General features: G+C 37.7%; 3 protein-coding genes and 1 long non-coding RNA gene across 6 annotated transcripts in view; 1 reads left to right on the top strand and 3 right to left on the bottom strand.

The window, feature by feature from the left end:
* lamb2l (laminin, beta 2-like) overlaps positions 1–10,897 on the bottom strand; it is a 42,759-nt gene extending 31,862 nt beyond the window's left edge. The window contains exons 1-2 of one of the 3 annotated variants that reach the window (XM_079848790.1): positions 10,803–10,897; positions 273–348 (exon numbers count right to left, since the gene is read on the bottom strand). In XM_079848790.1, coding sequence (XP_079704916.1) covers positions 273–309 — 37 coding nt within the window. In that variant the 5' untranslated portion in view covers positions 310–348; positions 10,803–10,897. Of the gene's footprint in view, positions 1–272; positions 349–2,069; positions 2,155–10,802 lie in introns of those variants that run through there. The other 2 variants (XM_079848792.1, XM_079848791.1) reach the window with 2 other exon arrangements.
* Positions 10,898–11,561: 664 nt separating this feature from the next.
* LOC307145759 (uncharacterized protein) lies at positions 11,562–14,802 on the bottom strand. The gene is made up of 5 exons (XM_079849251.1): positions 13,921–14,802; positions 13,616–13,719; positions 13,392–13,489; positions 12,899–12,996; positions 11,562–12,786 (listed from the first exon to the last, which is right to left on the bottom strand). Exons 2-5 carry the CDS (start codon positions 13,693–13,695, stop codon positions 12,616–12,618), a joined length of 447 nt encoding a protein of 148 aa, XP_079705377.1. The 5' UTR covers positions 13,696–13,719; positions 13,921–14,802; the 3' UTR covers positions 11,562–12,615.
* LOC307145760 lies at positions 14,025–15,357 on the top strand. Its single transcript, XR_013818993.1, has 3 exons — positions 14,025–14,091; positions 14,941–15,068; positions 15,249–15,357. It is a non-coding gene; the product is annotated as an uncharacterized lncRNA (long non-coding RNA).
* A 2,385-nt stretch (positions 15,358–17,742) lies between these two features.
* Positions 17,743–25,727, bottom strand: LOC307145756 (phosphatidylinositol 4,5-bisphosphate 3-kinase catalytic subunit gamma isoform). The gene is made up of 11 exons (XM_079849247.1): positions 25,584–25,727; positions 21,709–23,645; positions 21,516–21,581; positions 21,147–21,372; positions 20,975–21,069; positions 20,353–20,508; positions 20,190–20,280; positions 19,813–19,943; positions 19,558–19,669; positions 19,082–19,239; positions 17,743–18,912 (listed from the first exon to the last, which is right to left on the bottom strand). Exons 2-11 carry the CDS (start codon positions 23,638–23,640, stop codon positions 18,655–18,657), a joined length of 3,225 nt encoding a protein of 1,074 aa, XP_079705373.1. The 5' UTR covers positions 23,641–23,645; positions 25,584–25,727; the 3' UTR covers positions 17,743–18,654.
* Between the last annotated feature and the right edge of the window lie 951 nt (positions 25,728–26,678).

Below are 26,678 nucleotides of genomic sequence, written 5' to 3' on the forward strand. Positions count from 1 at the left end.
AGAACGACGGTAGCCATTGACTTCCATATATTTTTGGTAGCACTATATTTTATAGTCCTGTTTCGCATGTACATATTATATACTTATTGTAGTAATTACAATAACTTTGTAATAACTAGGTACCCTGAACCTACCCCTAAACCTAGGTGTGTAAATGATGACAGAATTAATAATCTTGGGTGAATTATCACGTCTTGACGTCTGCAAGGTAAAGAAATGACCACCATACTCTAGTTTATGCAGAAATCAGTTTAATTTAATCTGTGACTTACCCAGAAGCAGAACACTGAAATATTTGGCCATCATCATGAGCTATCAAACGAACACGAGTAAATGATTTCCAGGGGCCTGAAATACAAAGAAAAATAAGAAAAAGATTGTTCAGCAGCTTACAAACAAAATGTAGTATCAGGTGCTAAAGATATTCATAGTGCATTCAAAAGACATTTAAATGATTCATAAAAACAGCATCTGAATGTGAAACATGCATTCTTTGAATTAAATATCGTAATATGGTGGGTTTGTTTAGTGTCTCCCCCCTTCAAAGCTTTGATATTCAATGGTTACAGTATTTAATTCTTAATTGGACAGAAACAATTACTTATATGATTTAAATGATCTTTAATGGTTCCATACTGTGTACTAAATGTAAGTATTTGCTTGCATTAACTACACAACAAATTTAAAAAAATTGACACTATTGTTTTAAAAAATGTAAAAAATTAAAACTATTGACAGTCATAAAGCATGAATGAACTACAGTATACCAGTGTTTCAAGGGGGCCACAGGATAGCTTAAAATCATTTAAAATGAATATATTATTATTTATATAATTAATATTAATATTAATATTATGGTTAATATAGTAAAATAAATTATATAAAGCATACAATCAAGATGTAAACTGATTTTTTCTTTCATTTTTCATTCAATAACATACAGTTTTTAAAACTTCACAAAATAAACTGTTAATTAGCCTACTATACAAATAATTTATATCATTCTCCCAGTTTCTTTTAATAATATTATACAAATAATATAATAAAAAATAGTTTTAGTTCTGTTAATACAATAATATTTCTGTATCTCCTTCACTATAATAATATAGCTGTATTTCTATATTTTCTAAAGTTATATTTTTGGGGCTTTTTTTGCCTAAGGACAGAGGAGGACAGAAGGACAGACAGAAAATCACAGGAGAGGACAGAGGGGAATTGGACAGGGATTCGGGTCTCCTGAAGCGCAAAAGTTCCATATGTCAGACCACTTGCCCACTCGGCTATGTCCCCGACCCGTTGTATTTATATATTTTGAATATATTAGTGCACTAGCCATTTCATCAAATGAATATTAAAGATTCAAAGTGAGGTAAACATGAGGAGGTAAGAGTGAAGCCATGCAGTTTTTGTCTGGACCATGAGTGTGAGCTCAAGTGAGGAGCGTCGGGCCCCCGGCTTCAGGCTCTTCAGTGTGCTGGTGAGAGGAGTGACAGGTCAGCTCCACCACACAATGCCACAGTCTCAGTTTCCCACACAGTTTCCACTCCATATTTCACTGCCACTAAATCCTCTCACCCTCACTAAACCACCATAGAGAACAAACTGTTTCACTGCATCATACAACATATATGCAGACATACACACAGCAATCCACAAAAATAATTTAATGCTAACTTAAAACCTTCTATAAGAACTCAAGTGATTGAAAAACTATAGACATAATTCTATGATTTTAAACCCCTTAAAAATGTATGAAATTAAAGAATTTACTGTTATACGGGACATTAAAAAAACGTCACAGTCCTTAAAATCAGTCTAGACATTAACAGGACAGTAAGGTATGATGATTCACAGATAAAGAAGAGATAAAAAAAAGTCAAATCAAAGAAGAAGGACAAAAAAACAAAAAAAAAACAGATAAAGTGAATAACAGGATTTACAAAACTGGCAGGCAAGACAACAGATAAAGCCAGTAGCACCTGCATCTGTGTAGACCAACCAAAGCACAGAGACTCTGATTCTTTATCTAAAGCCATATATGTAAAATACAGGAAAGAAATATTACTCACGCACACACACAAGTTGATAAATATCCGTTGGACATGGAAGGCTCTGAGAAAGGCTCCCTTGGAGGCACAAAAAGAGTAAGATTGGTTGTGTGTGTGAGACTTAGGGTGTGTAGGAAAAAAAATGTGAATGTGTAAAGTTAAGCACAAAAAAAAAAAACCTTTATAGGCGCAACTGGCCTTTCCGGACAAAAAAAGAAGGAATGGCTTGAGCCAATCAGAGTGGACGGAAAACGGTTCCCCCGCCCTCAGCGCAGCAATGGGGTGAATGGAGAGTGATTCTTATTCAAATGCAGCTGTCACTCTGAAAGCCACTGTTTGAAAGGGGGAGCCGGTCTCCAGGCTGACGGAATGCACTGAACCATTCTTTAGGGGGGCGTTGAGCTGGTTAAGGGGTACAGAGGGGAGGGCAGTGATGCTTTGGCTTTCTCTGACCACACACACCCTCTTCCCTTCCAATACAACATTCAGTCTGAACTCACCAGAAGGAAAAGCTTGAAAGAGATGCTGAGCTGAACTGAAGATGTTAGAGCAAGTGAACATAATAACAGCAAATCTCCTTGAATGAGTTTTTAATTTATTTAAAATTATAAATAACTGTGAACATTCCTGATCACCGTAAGGTTTTTTTTTTTTTTACTGTTATCACAAATACCATTAGTTACTGTACATACCGAAGACTGAAACATTCAGGAATCAACAATAAAGATTTGTTCTTCTGGCCCATCTATCTATATATCTATCCATCCATCCATTCAGACCACTAGCTAAGATTTTTTACTTCTTATATATATATACTGTATATATATATATATATATATATATACACTCACCTAAAGGATTATTAGGAACACCTGTTCAATTTCTCATTAATGCAATTATCTAATCAACCAATCACATGGCAGTTGCTTCAATGCATTTAGGGGTGTGGTCCTGGTCAAGAAAATCTCCTGAACTCCAAACTGAATGTCAGAATGGGAAAGAAAGGTGATTTAAGCAATTTTGAGCGTGGCATGGTTGTTGGTGCCAGACGGGCCGGTCTGAGTATTTCACAATCTGCTCAGTTACTGGGATTTTCACGCACAACCATTTCTAGGGTTTACAAAGAATGGTGTGAAAAGGGAAAAACATCCAGTATGCGGCAGTCCTGTGGGCGAAAATGCCTTGTTGATGCTAGAGGTCAGAGGAGAATGGGCCGACTGATTCAAGCTGATAGAAGAGCAACTTTGACTGAAATAACCACTCGTTACAGCCGAGGTATGCAGCAAAGCATTTGTGAAGCCACAACACGCACAACCTTGAGGCGGATGGGCTACAACAGCAGAAGACCCCACCGGGTACCACTCAGCTCCACTACAAATAGGAAAAAGAGGCTACAATTTGCACAAGCTCACCAAAATTGGACAGTTGAAGACTGGAAAAATGTTGCCTGGTCTGATGAGTCTCGATTTCTGTTGAGACATTCAGATGGTAGAGTCAGAATTTGGCGTAAACAGAATGAGAACATGGATCCATCATGCCTTGTTACCACTGTGCAGGCTGGTGGTGGTGGTGTAATGGTGTGGGGGATGTTTTCTTGGCACACTTTAGGCCCCCTTTAAATGCCACGGCCTACCTGAGCATTGTTTCTGACCATGTCCATCCCTTTATGACCATCATGTACCCATCCTCTGATGGCTACTTCCAGCAGGATAATGCACCATGTCACAAAGCTCGAATCATTTCAAATTGGTTTCTTGAACATGACAATGAGTTCACTGTACTAAAATGGCCCCCACAGTCACCAGATCTCAACCCAATAGAGCATCTTTGGGATGTGGTGGAACGGGAGCTTCGTGCCCTGGATGTGCATCCCACAAATCTCCATCAACTGCAACATGCTATCCTATCAATATGGGCCAACATTTCTAAAGAATGCTTTCAGCACCTTGTTGAATCAATGCCACGTAGAATTAAGGCAGTTCTGAAGGCGAAAGGGGGTCAAACACAGTATTAGTATGGTGTTCCTAATAATCCTTTGCAAATTTGTTTTGCTGGCCAATTCTGATCGCTAGCAAAGATGCTTGAATAGATATTCTTGTTGTTTAATATGATTACTTTTTCTTCTTTTGTTACCACAATAAAAATGAAAAATACAAAATCTTATAAATGTCAGATATTTTTCCCTTTTAACTAATGTAACTCCATGAAACACACTTGAAACAATGAAATGTTTTGCAAAACTTTGTTGAATGCTTCCAAGACTATCAATTTTGACAAAACTTCACTTGTTATCTTGGTGGCATGTTTAAATCAGTGTTTAACACAAATTAACGCTAACACAAATGAAATATTACAGAGATCAATATTAATGTATAACATATTAAAACACTCCTTAAACATTTGCAAAGTAAATAAAGAGACTAAACTGGCACTGGTCTTCAATGTTCAATCAGCTGCCAGCATATATGAGATAGCAGCTTACTCTATCATGTAGAGCGCACGCAGCTTTTAAGACAGCAGCTAAATGACTTTATCTGCAAACATCAGCAGAGTGAAGGCCAACCTGACCACATGAAGACAAAGACTACAAATCTGCACTCACACTGCGGATGAGTGACTCATGAACAAGGGCCGATGGGTGTGAAATGTGAAATGTGAGAGTGGAATGCCACCTCACCATCTCAATTGCTTTGTTATGATGGTTATTGGTAACTTATTGAACATGTATAAGGAAAATGTCTGTTAAGTAATTATTTATTTTGTACTGAAGTAAATTATTCGACACCAACATTACCTGAATGAACTTATTTTACTGTTTCTCACTCCTTATCATATCAGAAAACATATAGATATATGCTGCTAAGGGCTCCTCTGTCAGATAAAAGCCCTCAGCAAACATGAGACTGAACAAGGCAGGTATGACATACTTCTGATATCTCAGTCTATGAGTTCTTCTATCTACTGGTAGGGTTTAAGAGAGATTTAACCTGGGAATATAGTAGATAAATCATCTAAGCTAAATATTTAAAACTGAGGAGCCATGAAATGTTACAGCAGAACTGAATCCATTATTGAGTTAAACAGAAAACGAGTGTAACTCCTGGGCTAATTTGACAGAACTGATTTACAATATCTAAACCTCTTGAGATAAAACTAAAATTTAAATGGGTGATTGATTATTTTCTAACTTTATTTAGTGTGTAATATTGCTGTTTGAGCATAAACAACATCTGTAAAGTTGTGACGCTCAAAGTTCAAAGCAAAGAGAGATATTTTCTTTTACAGAAATCGCTTTTTAAGGACTACAACAAACGACTAATAGGGACTACACGAGCTTACTCCCGGGTTAGTGACATCACAAACCCTAAATTTACATTAAGCCCGCCCCCGGGAAGATGCAACAAAGGGGGTGAGTCCATGTTGAGAAGAGGAAGAGTTGTTGTAGTACAGCACATTTGTGAGTCTACTCAAGCTGCCGCATCCGTCTTTTCACATTTATTGTAATACAGAGTAACACAAATGCAATAGCATGTCACTCTGTAGGCATCTTCAACAGTTCCCACATGAGCGATTTATAGATGATCATGACAAAATATGCTAATCCATGACTTTAAGTTAACTCCACATAAATTCATCAACTAACCATTCAGAAACGTCCTGTTGCATTCTACATGTTGTCACTTCTTGAGTCTCTCCATCTTTGTCAGACTCATACATAAAAACTCGAACATAAAAGGCTGAACAGTTTCTTACATTGTCAGTGCATGTCTGGGTGAGGTAATCGGAGGTGCTAACTCTGGAAGCTCCGCCCTGTTTTAGGAAGGGGGCCGGGAGCAGCAGCTCATTTGCATTTAAAGTGACACACAAAACGACGCGTTTTTGCTCACCCTCAAAAAGGGACAAATTTAACATGCTATAAAAAATTATCTGTGGGCTATTTTGAACTAAAACTTCACATACACACTCTGGGGGGACATCAGAGACTTATTTTACATCTTGTAAAAAGGGGCATTATATCACCTCTTTAATAACAAACAACAGTGATATTTAGAACAAAACACAAAACAATCGTTTTCAACACTTTGTGGATGTGGTAATACGGAGATGAGTACAGACAAACCCAAGCATGCTTCTCCTCACATTAGGCACTACAAGATTACACCAGCAGTCTTTCTGATTATGCTCAACACATCTGATGTGCACATTACGACAACACCAGTGTACAGAAGGCTGAGATGAAATCAGCTCAAAAGACCTTGAGCTTTGGCCTTGGGGTTCACAACCTTCAAAAATTGACATAATCCATAAGAACATGCCTGCTTTACGTATATAATCACATTTCTGTAAGAAGGATGTTGAATCTTAATGCAGAACAGCACGCTCTGGCTCCTGTACCTGGTTTTTAAAACCATTTATTTCCAAGGTTAATCTCTAACCAGACAACCTGAGTGCTCTCACGTGAGCTCACTCCCTCTGGCCTCTGGCTTTTCCGGAGTAAGACCAAACAGTAGTCAAATGTAAACTTAAAACCTGTGCTCACCTTCAGATTCAGTCACAGAGATATTGCGCTTCCTATCACTTCCTTTTTTCCATTAAACACACACAAACACACAATTAAGTGTTCAATCACAATCCAAATCAATCAATCAATCAATCAATCAATTAATTAGCTAAAAAATCAGTTGGTTATGCTAATCAAATCTGTTACTTGTTTCTATCTCAGGATGCACATCCCAGAATAACTGTTTTCAGACGACACAGACAATTGCAAAAACTTCTGATGACGGCAGCTTTGGATAGCTTTCAAAAAACTTTCAAATATTATCCTAAAATTGAAATATTATCTTTATATTGTAATAATTATGAGGCGTACATGATGTTAACTAATCACATAACATATATTACAGCTGTATATTACTGCCATATGGATATTACATTGATACACATATCTGGCTGATAACAGAATTGTAACACTGAAACAAGCATTTTCTGTAAAGCTGCTTTGAAACAACATGCATTGTGAAAAGCGCAATAAATAACCTTGATTTGAATTATGCTAATAGAATAATCATCATAAATGATTCCTAACTGAGTAACTTAAGCATATGAAATATTACATTTTGTGATCACACAGGCAGTCAGGGAAACTGAAAGTTTTTGTTGCTTGAAACTCATTTATTTTTCCCATAAACACAATGCAAATGCTACTCTATCTCATACAACAAAAAAGCACGCTAATCTTTTAAAGTCTTGCTACAATTTTGCCTAATGTTTGACCTGACCCCTGATTTAAGAAGAATTGCCCATCAGTCTCCCTGACAGGCTTTAATGTATTATCGCAACAATCACATCAGTGTTAGCTAAGTATAAGAGGGAATCATTGGAAGACTGTGCAAATACCTGAGAGGGTCTACTCGTGCCATAGAAATTCATGACTTAATCAACTTTATCTAAACAGACTAGCTTCAGGGGACAATAAAAGTTGATAAAAATTCCATTGAAAAAATACAGAAGCTTCTGTATTATTAATTATGCTATCCATTAATCAATACATTCCAGAAAACTGAGATCCCTAATGCACACAAAGCTGTGCCTTCATGTAACAATCTAGCAGTACGTTTCTTTCATTTCGTGCGTGCAGGATGACGAGAAACCTGAGGCCTCATCAGGGTTCTGAGGAGATACTCTATGTTCATGATCAAAGAACCAATTACATGTTAAAGAATTCCTCATGGTGAACTTGATGATCACCTTTGGACTTTCAGGGAATGAGAGATTGAGGAAAAAGACCAGCTCTTCCTCAGAGGGTCATTCCAAAATGTTCAGTAGAGTGACAAGTGATGTTGCGGAACTATACAATTCCCAGAATTTTTGTCAGAATGCCAGAGAGAGCTACATTACTCCCCACGCAGGATGAGACGATTCACAAAGGCCCAGGCACATTTAATTTCAATATGATATATGAAGTCATATTTCCATGAAACAACATGTCTGATCGATGATAGGGTAGTTGAAATGGTAACACTTTAGTTTGGGGACCAATTCTCACTATTAACTAATTGCTTATTAGCTTGCATATTATTAACATAGTGGCTATTTATAAGCACTTAAAAAGCGCATATTAATCCTTTATCCTGCATGACCATATTGTACATCCCTTAATCCCAACCAATACCTAAACTTAACCACTACAACAACTGCCATACTAACTATTAATAAGCAGTAAATTAGGAGTTTATTGAGGCAAAAGTCATAGTATAGTGAATATGTGTTCCCCAAACCATTGAAACCAATACACAATTTTCTATGTTAAAATTTCAAGTATTTTCAATTAAGTAAACATTACCATTTACCAAAAAATTGTAATTTGTAAATATTTGTAATTATTTGTAATTGCAGTTAAGTTCATGTTTTTGGTTTTAGATGGCTTAGAAGAATTACATTGGTTTTGTTTTAGTACATGGTACCAAATAACTGTACTTTTTTTCACAACAACATTCTATGTAACAGATGATGGCTACACATTAATATATTCGCTATGCTTGTAATAGCATTGAGGTTCATGCAATTCACTATAAAAACATCAAAACACACCAGAGAGAAATTCTGTGTATACTTGTCAATTGTCATGTCTAATACCCAGGACTTTAGATCCATCATCATTTCATCATGTCTGACAGAAAAGAATACCTCAACTGACTGATGAGACTGCTCATTTGATGCTTCAAAAACCTGAAATTCCCAAGCAATCACAGGACTGACGTTTTAAATAAGGCTCCAGAGAGAACGAACGGCCAGCGGAGCTATCATGAGAGACAGATACGCAGAATATATTTTGACAGCTTTTCCTACAGCTGTGAGTGATTATTGCAGAGGCTTCAGACGTAATCTAGCATTTCCAAAACATGTGTGTTTAAACTAATCTCAAGAGTATCTGTGTTTGGGAGGGAGGATTTGCAGGTGGGCATTGCTATAGGCACAATTACAGTAGGTCTATAGTAACTGGAGAAAGCTATTCGTTAACATTCATATTCATTTCAATTGCTCGACCATTGTAGTTACCAGCATCTACCAGCCAACAGGGTCTGAAGAACCTGAAGCCCTCTTGGGTCTAGGACTCGTGGGACTCTTTAAACAGTTTACTGTCACCCACAGCAATGAGGCTAAAGGTCAAAAGAAAGCCGATTAAAGCTATACTCAGAAAAAGGGATCATTTCCCATGCTTTATGACTCTGTGCATTGATTTGCCCTGTGTCTGACTGTCAGCTTACATCCCTTAAAGGGTTAGTTCACCCAAAAATGAACATTCTTTCATTAATGACTCACCTTCATGTCATTTTAAACCCATTAGACATAAGACTTTCTATGGAGCTCTCAGATTTCATCAAAAAGATCTTAATTTCTGTTCCAAAGATGAATGAATGAATGAGGAATTACTGTAAACCCAAAGCGCTTTACAATCATGTCAGGGGTCTCTCCTCAACCACCACCAGTGATGATGAACGAAAGTCTTTTGGGTTTGGAACGACATGAAGGTGAGCAATTGATGACAGAATTTTCATTTTTGTGTGAACTAACCCTTTAAGATTCATTTATAAAGATTATTGCATTACTTTTAACAAATTGTGCCTGTCCAAGAAATTCTGTAATCACCATCAGAGCATGAACGCACATTGGAAAGCTCTGACAAATGAAATGTGAAACACTGCAAAAGAGCAAAAACATGCAGATCTTTGGGAATGTAGGAGAGCGTAAATAATCAGTCTTTACTGATACAGACAAGCCACTTCAAGGTCAATACCATACTGATGTGTCTGAGGTCTGAGGTGGTTTCTAAACTTTTAGAATGAAAATGAAAGAATCACATTCACTACATCATTATGTGACATCACACTCATCAACTCCAATAATACTGCTGACTTCATAAGCAAATGACAGCTGTCACGCAGTGACAAACACATTCTGTGAAAAGATTGAATAGAACACTTGAAACGTTAAAGGGATAGTTCAATCAAAAAAAGGACAAATCTGTCATCATTTCCAGAACACAAAAGAAGACATTTTGAATGTTGGTAACCAAATGTTTTGGTGACTTCCATTATACAGACAAACAAACACTGAGACATTTCTTTGAATATCTCATACAGGTTTGGAAACGACACAGGGGCAAGTATAGGCCTAAATCAGTGATTTTTAGTGAACTATCATTTTAAGGAAGAAAGTGATTTGAGCTCTTATTACATTCAGAAGAAAGTGTGGAGGAAAATGTTTGGCAACATGGAAGGTCTCTATAGGTGATAAGCTGAAGAATTCACCCTTTTCCCAAGAGTGCAAGGGTAGGGTTCTGTTTACAGTTTAACCCTATATTATAATCAATGACATGTTTGGGAACCAATTCGAATCCAATATTCAACTTGACCACATGCATCAAATTTCCTCTGTGCAGAACGTTACAACTTACATTTGGAGTAGAGACCCCAAATATTATACACGTTTAAATGCTTTGTAGTTAGTATAAAGATCTCTCAGTGACATTACATGAAACGTTTATTAGTAAAACAAAAGAAACGACAGAAAATGTGCAGCATTGTAGCCTACTTGAAATGAAAGGTTTATATAAACTATATGGGGCTGCCCAGTTTCGACATGAGTTTGACTGCAACCTTTAAACGTTTTAAAATAAGATTATAAACTGTAAAAGTGTCGGTAAATCAATCAAAGTACAAAGTTAGACAGGATATCTTTAACTCTTACCTGCGGATTGACTCTTATTCGCAACAGCGCTCCTTTCGCGAGCTGCGCGTCCACCTGTTCACATGCACAGTTCTTCAGTGCTGAAGGAGGAGCCCGCGCGGGTTTTCCCTCGCTCTCGATTATGAACAGGTAAGAGTGTTTGTATTGCGACGTCATGGCTTGTGTTTTAAATCCTCAAATGAACAGTTTAACGTATAGGCTACACCCATTTGTAACTTTAGGGTGGCGTGTGGTGGTCAGATATAAAGAGGCGAAGTATAAATTCCTATAATCCACGTTCATGTTCTAGATCTATTTGACATTTAAACGGTTTCCAGGTTTGAGTCTTGTATGACAGTCATTTACTCTATCAACAAACGATATTCGGCTGATATTCGCCACAAGTTTGATGAGATGACTTATTTATTCGCCGATCATTTCATGTTTCATGTCTTTTTTTTTCTTTTTCTTTTTTTTTTTTAGTTCTTTATAATTCGATAATGATCAAAAGAGATATTTTCCAACGAGGGCGTTGTTTAATTTTCCAATCCATTTCCACTAGATTGATCCCTTAAGGCAGTTCTCACCTGTATTTGTTAGCAGGTATCCCTGTGTTGCACAGTGACTGTTGCTTTAGTAGAATGATTTATGCAATTACAGCGTTTGTCAATTTAAAAATCAAGTAGTTTGTGCTGTAGTTTTTTTTAATGTTTTGTGTGTGCGCGTGCTGGTAAGATTTCGTAGAAAATACTTGTCTCAGTTATGATAGTTACACCAGCTTTGAGTTACTCCACTCTGAGTTTATTGCAAACCTTCCCATCTGAGATTAAACACATTTAGTTTTCATTTTAATGCAAGTTAAGAGACATTTAACATAGGAACATGCTATGTTCAAAACTATGTTAAACTAATGCTTCAGTATAATTGATAAATGCATTAACATATGCATACTTGCAGTCCGAGGATTCATGCATTGCAAATTCAGGGCTTCCTACCTGTAGGCTAAACACCTGAAGATACTTGGCTTGCTGAGATATAGCCTACATGAGTGAGGCACAGGGGAGATAAGGTAATGCAAAATTTAAAAGAAAAGTCTGTCAAAGTTGTGTATTCAGATCTTTATACAAATATGCCAACACTATATAATAGTAAAATTGGAAAGTTCCATGCTGATTTGTTCTCATAGCAAATATTTGTTATTTTCTAATTAAGGGGTTAGTTAGGCATGTCTAATAGTAGCCGTGAGAATAAGGGCAGTGAGTAGATGGTGAATGGTGCATGAACAGCAGAGGTCAGGGGTCATCTAGAGAGCAAAGTGTATGTAGTAAATTCAACAATGTGTTATCTATAATTTAAGCATTAGTGTTGGTTTCAGCTGGTGGGTTGCGTTCCAAAGTGATTGATTCATGGGGAAAATGCTAAATGCAACAAAATAGATATCAACATAACTGCACAAGGTTAAAGAGAATATGACCTAGACGACAATATTTACAGGTTAAAATATTGTTTTTATATTGTGTTGGCTGGCTTAGTAAAATCTGGGTCCTGAAGCAAAACCAGTTGACTAAAAGACAAATTTACAATCTGCTGCCCTCCTATGGTAGTGATGGGCAAGTACAAAGCCTACATTAACTGACTCATGTACTGTATCAAGCCTGGGCAAGTCTCAAATGGGATAATAGTGATGTAATAAGTTCTGGAAAAAGGCTGTAATTTAGTTAGTACTGTTTGTCTATGTCCTAAATTGCTCAACTGAGTAATATCCCTGCTTTCCATAGTCCCCTTTGTTTCACCTCATGTGCTTATTTGGTTGATTTGGCACAATGGGAAAAAATCACATCAGTCCATTATTCATCCCATAGTCAAATAGAGGGTTGTGTTGTAGAAGGAGGGCAGAGAAGGCTTGGTTATGCTGAGCACAGCGGAACATGTATTTCACCCCTGCTAGATGCATCAGATGGTCCTTTTTTATCAGTGTCTTCCAGTCTGTAACCCTTCTTGCAATCTGTTGAAGAAGAGCAAAGTATAACATTGCTGGTTGTCTCTTAGGAAAGACTAATTTTGAGATTTCAAGGTTGACTGTGTTAGTTGGGTGTAAGAGAAACTCCGGAGTTGACCTCAGTGATCACCATTGAGGGCTCGGTGTTTGATTCTTGCAGTATCTGTGCAGTGCGTTGTCTCAGAGCATCCCACAGGGCAACTGCACTCATGTCATCTAATAACAGAGACCACACTTAATCATCTTAAATGTTTCATTTTACGATTTCTTTTTTCTTCTTCTTCAGTTTTTACAAAAAAAAGTTGTAAGATTTGTTATTGTTCTAAAAATTAATACTATTATTACAAAGGATGCGTTACATTGATCAAAATGGACAGTAGACATTTATAATGTTCAAATAAATTCTGTTATTCTGAGCTTTCTATTCATCAAAGAATACTGAATGAAATGTGTCATAGTTTCAAAGCTGCACAACTGTTTTCAACACTGACAACAATAATTCAACAATAAATCTAACAATAAGAAATGTTCCTTGAGCATCAAATCAGCATACTAGATCGATTTCTGAAGGATCCTGTGACTGAAGACTGGAGAAACAAAAATGTCAATACCTTTCATGTCGTCTTTTAGCTGGGAAAACCAAGGAGGTATTTCCTTTAAACTAGAGGAAGGGCTGAGGAAATACTCTGCAGTCGATTCATCAAACAAACTGAAAGACAGATTGCTAGCTGATCAAATAGTTAAAACTGCCAGTTAAATCATCTGAAACTGTGCTTCTTCAACTCACACTGTATATCAAGTACAGCCGTTACTCCATCTACCAAAAAACACATACCTGATGAGGTATTGCTTGCATTTTAGATTGCAGTCATCCTGGATCCGTTTATTTTCCAGCACCGTGTTTTGTTCCATCATTCTAAAGGCGTTTTGACAGCACAACTGTGAGCAGACAGAGGATGTTACTTCTTGACAAAAGAAATCAAATACTCTACCTGCCCTCTGATATGCCTTTTGTAAAATTGCCAAAAATGTAAGAAAAGCCTAAAAATTCAGGTGCAAAGTAATTCATGAAATCACCCAGATCTTATAGACTTTAGCAGCACAAATGCAAATACAGCAAAAATAGACTTATATTCTCACCTGTATTTATCCGGTCTTCATCTGTGACTTTCTCCCTGTACTCTTAGAAACACTAGGAGTGCCATCCAGCTGAATGATTCCAGATCAGATTGAGACAGATCTGGGGAGAGCCGTGCCACTCAGTTCAGGCAGCGGGTTGGTTGTGACATCCATGGAGATCCGGTAACCCAGGTGACAGAAAGCACCTGATTCCTCTAAGGAATGAGGACAAATAGAGTCCCATCCCTTCTGACACTTGCCACTGCTGTCCAGGGATTGTGGGATAGTATGTGTTGGCCCAGAAGTGATGTGTGTTTAATGATTGACTCTAGACCTGCGGGTCCAGACATGTCCTGTTAATCCTAAAGCTGATGAGCGAAAAATGAAGGAAACTGACGAGACAAAGTAATGTTAAACACTCTCAGAAAAAAAGGTACAAAAGCTGTCACTAGGGCAGTACCCTTTCAAAAGATACACCTTTGTGCCTAAAAAGTGCATATTAGTATCTTACCATACCTGTTACAGCTTCCTTTTTATCTGAGAGTAAAGGATGAAAGAGAAATTCTGTCCGAATGGACAATCAGTAGATTTTAAACACTAATGAATTCTGTACTCATATTAAAAATAGCATATTGATAAACATAAAATAATCTACTGTATGAAAGTTGTGGCCACATATAGATTTAATTTCAGTTGCCTGTCTATGATATTGAATGAAACATTGTAAAAGCATAAACACACCAAAAATAAGGCTGAGATTATCTAATATCAGAATGGAAATTAACTTGTCAAATACAAATTAGCATGTCAAAAACTTTTGAATCAATCGGAACAATTGTCTTTTAATCAATCAACATCACTGACAAAAGCTCTAAATAGTGCACATTATATGTTAACATGGTCATTTCTCTGCTAGAATACATTTTCAATTATTATAATGTTAAGTGTTAGAAACCCCTCGGTTCATTTCCGATCTCCTCCAGCGGTTTATAGGTTTACAACTTGTAACTTCACCCCAACCATTTCCTGTCTTTTCACCAGCTACAAAGTGGTCTTTGGTGTGCTCATATGAAGCGGACGCCATACCTTTCAGCACGACCGATTTCAAATGGTGCTAGAAAACTCCAGTCCACTCTGAACACCAGAGGAAATCAGTCACGCTGCAAAAGGTAGATGCATAGCGGGGGACTGTTTTGGTGTGGCACCATTAAATAAGCTTTAAATAAATAGCGCAAATACATTAAAAGGTGAATAACCAATCAAATGCCAATGTCACTCAGTTGAAACGCATGTCTTCTAACGAGAGTCTTAGTCTCATTTACTCATACTGATTTATGGATTGCTTCCAGAGGACCTTTCCATAGATTGCATGCTCATTGTTTTTGGTGGTTCGTGTGCCTCTGTGGTAATTGGAGGGCCCCTCTGAAGGACGCTGCAGTGTGTCATAGCAGCTTAGCCATGGACCATCAGTGCTGAAAGGAGAGGACCTCCCAGAATCAGCATGGCAGCGGATCTGTGTGAGACATGGGAAATAACCAGCACACACACACATTTGTTTTAATTGCTAGCTTTAATTGCTTTTAAAATCATACACTTTTGTAAATCATTATGAAACATAAAATTGGAATATCAATTGAAATATCAATCAAATATATTGAGATATAGACACTTAAAGGGGCCATTCACCCAAAATTCTGTCTTTCTTTTAACTCGCTCTCATGTCGTTCCAGACCCGTACCCGGGTTATTTTTCAGTGGAACACAAACAAAACAAAGAATTTTTTAATTATTGTCACAAAGCTCTTTGTCATAAATGACATAGTGGGCATTGGCTGTCAATATCCAAAAAACATTAGAAAAGCACCTTAAAATGAGCTGATACAACTCGTGCACTATATTCCAAGTCCTCTGGTGCCATACAATAGCTTTGAGAAATCAATTGAAACTGAAGTCATTATTCACCAAAAATCTGCTTATCTCCTACAGCTTAAGAGCAGCTCTCAAATCCAATATGGTGCATTTTTAATGGCGATGCTTAATGTTATTATTATTAATGATTATTTATTGTTATTATTATTATTACTGCGCCATGGCAGCTATATTTGATTTGAGATTATGATGTAGCTTCAGCTACTAAATTTAAAGTCTTTAATATGAATTATTATTATTATGAGGGGAGATTGTGGGATCGTCTGGCTGGTCTGTCTAACGTGAACTAGGTCAATGCTCTTTTCTGTACTGGAAACCATTGCTGCTTGTCTGGGTCCTCCACGTGCTCTCAGTAACCAAGACTCAAACAGATATGAACTGACTTGCCCAATGGCACGCCCACATCAGTAATTACTGGGGATTCTCAATTATAAAAAGCAAGGCTGGATCAAACATGGCCTTTTTTTTTTGAGGGCGTGACCTCTAGGAGAGCACATGGCGATGGGATATGACCACAAATCCATGTGGGTTTAAAATTAGGGTGTCACACAGAGGATTTAGTGTAAACCAATACAGCAGTTTTGATTATGGATTACTGTAATTGACCTGAAAGTCATGTAGGGTATCAAGTGCTTAGCATATTATTTGAGTCACAATATTTATTTTGTATTTAACCAATGAATATTTAACCATTAAATATTAGCTTAAGTTAACGAGAACCATGTTTTTATATAACATACTTAAATAATGTTATGTATCGTAAAATGAATAGATATAGTTTCTTATAACTTGACAGAATTAATATCTTTTTCATCAATGTAACACTCATCTGGTCTAAGGGAAGACGTTTGAACTGCAGCAGAAAGTCAGTGTATTTGATGTATATATATATACATATTATATATATATATATATATATATATATATATATATATATATATATATATATATATTCGTCAACTTACAAGCTATTGTGAATAGTCTTACCTTTCGATAAAGTGCCGTAAAAGAGATTCAGAATTCTTGTAGATCTCTTAAGAAAGGACAGTCCCAAGAAAGGTACACAGCCAGTGTGTGGGGTGACCATGTGCTCATCCTTCATCAGCAGCACTGTGATGCCGTCTTGGCATGTGTGTGTGTGTGTGTGTGTGTGTGAGAGTGAGTGAGTGAGTGAGAAAAAGGAAGCGAGGAAGAGTGAAATAAATGAAACAATGAATTTCGGTGCTGTTTTAAAGACAGACGTGGTTAAAAATGAGTCAAAAAAGAAAAATACCTCAACGAACAAAAACAAAGGAAAAACTGAATGAAGAACAGCATGATGTGAGGATGCAGTGGATGAGAGATGAGAGATGAGAAGCTAAGAGAAGCATGGAGGCTTGTCTGTCTGGAAACAGTCTCTCAGACAGACTTGACAGCCCCCCGCCCATGCCCCCCAAACTGCTGGCTTTGAAAACACCCCTACACCCACCAAACACCCCTCCCCTCTCTCCCTACCCTCACCAACAGCCATGGCAATACCACAAAACAGCCTTTATAGGGAGAATTTCACATTTTTATGTTGCACTTTTAATACTGTTAATGAACTAAAACTGTTTTATCTCAGAGTCTATTGTTAACAAGCAACGTGTCTGTTAGGTCTGTTGTCTCGTGACCCAGTGCATGTGAGGTGAATATGGGCCAGGGTGCCCTCTAAAGGCAACGACTATAAATAGCAGAATGGAACTCATATGAGAGCATGTGGTTACGCTGTCTACCTGCGCAGTCTCATTTCTTGGTGTGTCAGTCTTATTATTACAGCATTGTCAATTGTCATGATACACTGATGGTCTTTCTAACACTCAAGATGGTCTAAATGTATCTGTGATTTGTGACACAGGTTCTTTGATAATTGTTGAATGGGAAAAAAATAACATGTAGCAAACAAAGATTTGTTGTTTATTTTGAACACAACATTTTTCTCCATGTAATTTTCATGATAAAATGTTCAATTTAAAAGGATAGTTCACCCAAAGTTGAAAATTCACCCTCACGTTGTTACAAACCTTCCTAAATTTCTTCCTTCCATGGAAAAACAAGATAATATTTAGTCTGGTTTTTCCATACTACATTAATGTGCCAAATCTGAATTTGTGCAGTTAAAGGAATAGTTCAATAGATAATTTACTCACCCTCATGTTGTTCCAAACCTGTATGAATTTCTTTCTTCTGTTGAACAGAAAAGAAGATATTTTGAAAGATGTTGGTTACCAGACATTTGATGTGCCCCATTGACTTCCATTGTATTTTTTATTTACCATGGAAGTCAATGGGGCCTATCATCTATTTGATTACCCATATTCCTCTAAATATATTCTTTTGTTTTAAGCAGAAGAAAGAACAAAGAAGTGAGTAGTTGATGACAGAATTTTCATTTTGGGGTGAACAATCCCTTTAAGTTGCATAAATGATTTTTGAGACCTACAGCAAAGGGAAAGATTTTCAGTAAGTAACAACTTAAATTTCAGTCTATTCTTTACATAAGTATGGCCCCTGAAGACTTGTAATAGTGCAGGATTCAAATGGACCAATTGTGCTTGCTTTTTGTCCTTTTAGAAATTTGACTCCTGCCTGGATCAGCATGAACTTCCTGACTATCATCTCCTTGTGTTCAGTGTAGAAAATAAAATCAGCAAAATCAAGTTTGGAATGACATAAAGGTGAGTAAATGACATAATCAAAATCTCATTTTTGGGTGAACTGTGCCTTTAAGTTGAATTGTAGCATGCAGACACATTCTCTTTACTAACTTACATTATCTGTCAGAAAGGTACATAGTTCCTCATGTTTTCTATTTAATGCCCGCCATCAAGTGAAACCACCAGTTTGCCTGCACAGTCCAACCTTTCTGCTCGCAAAGTGCAATCTGCTGAAGGAAGTGATTCCGAGCCTCGTCCTCCCCTTGATCCTGCTGCAGTGCAGTACGTAGGTAGAGCATGTCCTGTGACATGCTGAGCTCAGGGATTCCCGTGAGAAGCATTAGAGAGAAGAGCGTGATAAGAAGGCGAGACTGAGACCGGAGGGATAGATAGGCATTGATACAGGTGTCCTAAAGAAAGAAGAGATACTTGAGGCTGTAGCATTTTGTTGACTTGTTCAAATCATGTGTTTGCGAGATTGAACATACAATTTGTTTTATTTTTTACTTGTTACTCTGTCACTAATCCAGATAGAACATTGTAACACTGAGAAGATTTTGACAGTGAAGAAGAACATACCATAAATCTCTTGAAGTAAAGGCTGGGACGGCCTTTCACCCTGCCCATAACGTACAGGAAGTCAGGGGTGAGGACAAAGGGCACCCTTTCTCTGTTCACCCCCATGAAGCTTTTAGTGTTGCCCAAGATGTGGCCAAAATCAATGTGAAACAAGTTGCCTGAGAAGAACAGAAGACTTAATATTTGTTAGATTCTCTGTAGACACATTCATTAGTAAAACCCTAGTACATCTATTCATGCGCATGTTCGGTGCTATTGAAATCTCTCTACAAAAATATTTCTTAATACTCTTGGCATTTTGGATGGATGGCAGATGTCAAATATGGCATGCATTATATTTTAGTAACCAGCTGTAACAAGATCATGACTGAAGTATTTCATAGATAATTTTCTTGTAATATGTTTGTCTGCATAGTTTACTGGTTCTACTGACAAAATGGCTTTTTTTTTTTTTTTAAATGAACTTGTTCTTTTACCTTGATCAGTGATCATAATGTTGTCGTTGTGCCGATCACCTATACCCAGCACATATGTGGCCACACAGTAGCCGGCACATGAGTTCACAAACTTCTCCATAGCTTGAAAGTGCTGTTGCACCAAAGTATAAGACATAAGGAAGAGAATCATCAGATATATGCTTATCAGACGAGACATCTCAGATCTGGTTGAAGGCAGCTGACTGAGAGAGGGTGGCTCACATGAGATAGTATTAGTACACTATATCTGCTTACTTTTTCCTGCAATGGGCACTTCCACTGAAGCCAGTCATACAAGGCATTGTTTTTGAAAGCTCCTGCCATACCTCCCTGTCTCTTCTGAACTGAGGCAATAGTGATCGCATTTCGCACAATCTCAATCATTCCTGTGTCAAAGACAGATATACAGCTAAATGTCAAAGACAACAGTCACTTGATCAGTTTGTTGGTCATTAGACTTTTTTTGTACCACGTAATTTAGAATCAAGTATCCCTGAGTGCTGTAAAAAAAAAAAATTTTTTACATTTTTTATTATATATGTGCTTTGCTTTGATGACAATTTTTTTAAGTGCTTTCACTGCGGAATTTACTGCTATTATAAGAACAAGAGTAAGACCTTTGAGAGCATTACCTATGTTATATCCTGTTGAAATGCATCCATAAGGCACCAGGTTTAAGTCTAAACCCTTTTCTTGCCAAATTGAGTCCATGACCTTGAGAGTCTGAAAAACAACATTTTGTTTTAAGTTGCTAGTGAAAATCAGTCTGTTATTTTTGAATAGTTGCTAGTTTACCTGGATAATGAGCATGTCCTGTCGGAGATCATCTCCATGCTTAAAGATGATGCCGACAGTAGGAGGGTCTGGAGAGTCTGGAGCTTCTGACTTTATGCAGGAGAACTCAAGCCAGAGTGGCTTTTTCTTAGAGGCCATCACCTTACAGTCTTTCAGCTGTGTGAAGCACAGTTTGAGTTAAAGTGATAGTTCACCCAAAAATGAAAATGATGTCGTCATTTACTCACCCTCATGTCATTTCAAACCTGTATGACTTTCTTTTTTCAGACAAACACAAATGAAGACATTTTGAATAATGTGTCAGCTGGTTTTATCCAAACAATGAAAATAATTTTCAAAATATGTTATTGTGTCATACATGTTTGGAACGGCATGAGGATGAATGAATAATTAGAGTACAGTATACTATGTATTTAAGGGCTACTTTTTTTTCAAATCAGTTTAAGAAGGCCTACAAACAGTTTATGTTGGGAACAAGTTGCAGTTTGGTTGGGAGTAAATCAAACCCCAGCTCAGAGAAGCTTATGTTTGCTATAAGTATGCTATATAAACAATCTGATAACATTTTAATATTCAAGCATATACTGGAAACTATATCTATAGATAAATATGATCAACTCACTATGATACTTCCTGCTCTGACACGAGGATCAAAAGGCACCTGGAAGTCAGAGGGTAAATTGCACTCCTCCAATAACTCCTGCAGCTTCTGAGGAGCTGACACACATACACGAAAATGTAGATGAATATATAAAACACAAATAGTACTGATTGCACAGTTGTTTGAACTTTACCTGTTGATGGAAGGTCTGTCTTATCTGGGTAGAGCAACTTTACTGCTAGAGCCACATCGTGCAGACAATTGACGACTTGTACTTGACGTTGGAATTCATTCAGCATTGCTTCTCCACAGCCCAATAGGTATGCCTCCAGGATAACCGCCATACGCTGGCGGAAAAATGGGCATCCTGCCACCTCACTTCGCAAATACCAGAAAAAGAAGTGTCCGATCCGTCTGCTCTGTTTTCCAGGAAATGGCAACAGTACATGGAGTTAACCTTTATCTTTTGACAGGTGAAATGGTGTAATGTATTATTGTGAAAATTATACAGCTGTAAAACATTGTCTAATGAAGTATGCATTGCTGGAAACATATGTCTCACCCTTAGTGCTCTTTTGAGAAGGAATCTTGCCAGACAGCTATCATGATATGGCTCGACTTTAAGGGTCTACAGAAAATAGCATGCTTTATTGGAACTCACAGTTGGCGAAAAATCTAAGAAAGAGCTCTTAGGCGGCTCATTACTTTGACACTTGCATTATTTTATAGGTCAGTATTATTTTATATCAATTTACCTGAACCAGCTGCAGCAGGTACTTAAGTACCTCATCATTGGATAGGATATCTAATCTTTGAACTGCCAGTCTTCTGACCTTCATGTCTGCAAAATCCACACTCAGGAGCTCAAGGGCCACAAACAGCTCTATGTCCTCTGGCTCCCAGTTACTCAACAGCCAGTGAACATCCTGGACCACAGTTGGCATCATCCAGTCAACCGTGCGAAGAAACTGAGGTAAATTTGAGGCATAGTGGACACTTTTTTCTTTGAGCCTCCTGAGGCAACCTGTCTTTGTGAAGGGTGTTGTTGCAGGACCCTCATTGGATGGGGAAGAGAGTCTGGATTCTCCTGAAAGGTCAAGTGTTGAAGAGCCTGAGACAGGAGATGTACCACTAAAAGAGGAGCTCCTGCCATGCGGCAGGACAACAGGAAAGCTGTAGCGATCCAGCATGAAGGTAATTGCCATTGATTTAGCTACATCAGGGTTAGTGGCGGTAGAAAGCTTTTCCGCTTCATAAGTGAATGCCTCTTCGTCCCATTCTGGGAAAGGCCACATGTGCAGAGTCTGTGGACCTTGGCTAAGAAGGGATCTGTGGTCAATCAACTGGAGGTTTACAAAGTATAGTACTTGCCCTTTTCCCTTCTGGTAATCTGGTACTTTTGAGGAGTTCGACTTTGTGTCCTTGGTTGAAGTGCCTTCTGTGGTACCGGCATTAATTGTGAGGCCTAATTTCGCTCCATGAGGGATATCCCTGATCAGAATGTCAAATTCCAGCCAGGTGTTCCACAGCACTTCATCTGTAAACTCTTTTCGAGTTGAACAAACCGATGACACAATCTTTCTACCATATATTATGGTGGCTTCCACATGAACAAGTGGTGGTACCTTACTTGGTAGTTCTGGGATGTCAAACCCTAAGAGTTTAACCCTGAACTTTCTCTCACAGTCCCACAGAGAAATCATCACAATGTCCTCTACTTCCTTCCCTTTAAGGGAAAGTTCCTCGTGGGAGTTTGAGAGACCAGTGAGGCTGTCCACTAGAGGCCAGTACTCTCTACTTACTGTGTTATCTGGAAGGGATGAGACGGCAACCACTGAGAGATGAAGTTCCTGTGAGTTTTTAAGGCAGTGCCCGACCCACAAATAGTCTGAGAGCTTAAAGTCTCCACTCAAGAATTCCTCTCTGCCACACACCTTGAGGACGTGATCAACAGACCAACCTTCGAATGACAGGTCACCCTTTGGCAATGATTCCCAGAGGACCTTGAGAAGATCACTGGGGGTGTGTGTCAAGTCAGTTTTAATGGAAATGTTCAAACTATTATAATAAAGAATCACTGAGAGTTTTCGCTGAAGGTGACCTTGTTGGTCATTTGGGAGCACTGTGGAAGTTGTCCATGGTTCAGTGGCATATGCAATAGGATCCCGGTTTTTCAGTTCTTCCATTCGCGGTGTGGCAAACTTTCTTCGGGTATAGCCTAGCTCACTTAAACGATTATTGTCTGAGGAGTCCAAATCATGGCCGATTAGTTCGTTCAGAATGCCCTGGAAGCTAATTCTCTCCTCAGAGGTGGTTTTCTGAGCCAACACAGTGACGCAGACAGTCTGAAGACCATCAGTACCCTGAAACCAGGGTGCATCCAGAGTTCGCAAAACCTGAAAGTCGTCATAAATTTCATACCACTCCTCATTCTTGCGGTACAACAGACTATATCGTTCTGGGTCCAGAAGTGCAAATGGCTCAGAAATTCTGTTATTCTCCTGTGCTAGCATACACAGGCGCACACGAAGCTGATGGACGCTGCATTGTGCTGGGAGTTTGATCTGAACAGGTTCCTGTCTGTCCAGTGACTGGAATCCTTCCCTGGTCGGTAACTTACAAATAAATACAAGACTGTTATCGGAGCAAGGTTCATGTTGCTGGTGTGCATCCCATTTGTTCTCCATGGATGCTGGAAATGAATAGAGTTAGCATGAGCATATTCAGCTATAACTACTTTTATTTTAAAATAGTGTTAAGGTTAGTCTTTTCAAAACAGGGAGTGGCTTGTGCTTTTTGTGGTACAGAAATTAATTATTAGCCTGACTACGTCAGACTTCGTACTTCCGCTCAATTTCATTTCGCTTCTGTACTCAGTCTGAGACAGCGTAATAGCTTTCCGTTTTCCTCCGGCCTGAAAACAGCCGGCCAATCAACGAACAGAGGGCGGGCTGAGAGCCGTGACGTAGACACTGATTGTACCGTGGATGCGTAGATTTACTTCACATAATCTGCAAAAGTCGTTCACAGCCATGTTCACTCCGGTATTTCGCTCGATGGTTTTGTTTTCGCATCATACATGTGTTTACAGTGGAAGTTAAACACAGGCTGAGCATGCGCATAACACACGCCATAACCAAAGGTTATGTGATTGGCTTATGGGTAACCAATGATTTTAAACTTCAGACAAGCGTTTTCAACGCTTCAAACGCTTTTCAATTATGCCATGCCAGACTCTGTCTACGAAGCAAAGCAAAGTAGCAGAGTTTGGTATTATCAGGCTAATGAATTACTGTATATCAACTAGCATCCAAGTTGGGATGAGGGGTAAGTTGAGCCATTTGTTTCACAGAAAATGGTGGAGTGGTGCTTGCACTTGTTAAAATCTCTGTCATGATGCTAAGGTGCTTTGAAAGAGCAAAGGCCAGGGCTGTTTCTTAAGTTGATTTTAGGGTGTATTCACACCTGTCTTGTTTGGTTCGTTTGAATCGAACTCAAGTTCGTTTCCCCCCTTGGTGTGGATCTTTTGGGCAGGCGTGAATACAACAATCACACTCAGGTGCGGACCAAACAAACATACAGAGACCCAGCTGAAGAGTTGAACTAGTGGACTTTCCTGGTGTGAATACACCCTTAGTGTTTTGCTATGCAGTTATAATATTGAGCTACTGTAGAAAGTTAAAGGGACCATCAAATCTGAGTTTCAAAGAGTGAAACAGTGACTTCTGTAATATGATCATGTGTTTTAGCGTGTTTTCATGAAATAAAATATTTAAAACCAGTTGTTGTTGTCTTGGTGAGAATATTTTACATTCCAACAATGTTGCTGGTAAATATCAGTGTTGCTTCCTCTTTGCATTTCCCTATCTTTGTGAAGCTAATTTTTTTTTTTTTTTTTTGTTAAAAGCAAAGTTGATTTTCTGTATGATGTAAAAAAAATTCATATTGGTAAATTGCCAACACACACACACACACACACACACACACACACACACACACACACACCAGTATATATGAAGAGTTCAGATGCAAAAGCCTCTAAGTGCCATCTGAAATTTTCTTCTAGAATGATAATTTTTATCAAGCTTGTATATTTAAGTTTAGTAATTTCACTTAAATGGCAATGAAAATGACCTATTAATTGTAATTTAAGTGAAATTACTTAACTTAAATAGACAAGCTTGATAAAAATGACCATTCTAGAAGAAATTTTCAGATGGCACTTAGAGGCTTTTGCATCTGAACTCTTCATATATTGTCAATTTACCGATATGAAAAAAAGCATCATACAAAAAATCTAAATATATGGCAGTTTATATATATATATATATATATATATATATATATATATATATATATATATATGCAGAAAAAAAAAAAAAATATATATATATATGCATATATATACAAGGAAGATGGCTACAAAGGTTTTGCAACAAACAAACTGGTTCTGCCAGCCATTCAAGATGAATGTATCAGTCTTGAACATTTTCCAAGCCAAGCCAAGAGAAGCAACAGTCATCTGTAAGTACTGTATATTCCTCACAAAAGGTTTTATAACATATTAAAAAATACCAACTAAATGTCAACTTATGTTGCATATATAATGAATCAGTAAAATTGCACTTACCTATACAGTCTCTGTGTCTTTGGTTTCAGATCAGTTTCTGTGGCTTGTGTGTGAGTGTTTGAGGAACAATTCAATTTCCCTTACTGCAATGCATCAATGTGAAGTGACTGATTGCACAACGACTCATCACTTCCTCATTCCTTTGTCTTTATGCACCTGAGAGGAAGAAGTTTTAATCATTCCAGACGTGTTTTCTCTTGTTGATTTAATTTAAGAATGGATTTCAAATTATTTGTATGTAGCCTATAGTAATTTTTATGACATATACCATCTATCTGTGCATAAACCAAAACTTAAATATTAGTTTAAGTGTTTGTCAAGAACTCTTATCATTAAAAAGGGGGCTTTAAACCGTTTTTAGTCAATCTGAAAATTTGGAAGTCCATCTGAAATGCTTGAACTGAGCAATGACTCTAGATAGTAAAGACATGTTACTCTTTTGATCCACTAGAGGATGAGTAAAATAATAGTAGCCTATTGGTCAGACTCAGCAAGACCAGATGTAAAATACAAAGAATAGTGCAAAAGCAATTCTTTAGTCAAGGTTTCTCTATTCTCTCTCATTTAAATGAAAGAGTAAGATTTCATGAGCTGCTCTCTTTTGTTCTTTTTCCTATTATATGCATGCTTCTGTAGTGCATGTAGGAAGCATTCAGGAAAAAGAGAATGTGGATTTACCCTTTAGGGTTTCACACATTTGCCAGAATGATAATGGACTTTCAGTATATATAAATTTGATTTATTTATTTATAAAACTTGCAGGTTTTAAAAAGTGTCAAATATTGCAGTAATGTAACATTTTGCCGTACAGGCTGTGGACACAGTAAAAAAATGACAATTATCAAATGTTCCAGTAGATCAAATTAAAAGAGTTTTACATTTCTGAAGAAAATGTGGGTGGTGTTTGGAGTACAAATGTATTTATTTAAACCTTGCTATGCAATTACGGCAGAAGATTCCACACGCTATATGATGTCTTTGTGATTTTCACAGGTTCCTTTTTTAGTTGGTGGTTTTTAGCAGGTTTATTAGCCATCAGCCACCAATAATATATGGACAATTATCCATTTTATCTTAAAATCCAGATCACAAAAG

The sequence above is a fragment of the Squalius cephalus genome, assembly GCF_949319135.1.
Source record: "Squalius cephalus genome assembly, chromosome: 18".
NCBI classification, from domain to species: Eukaryota; Metazoa; Chordata; class Actinopteri; order Cypriniformes; family Leuciscidae; genus Squalius; species Squalius cephalus.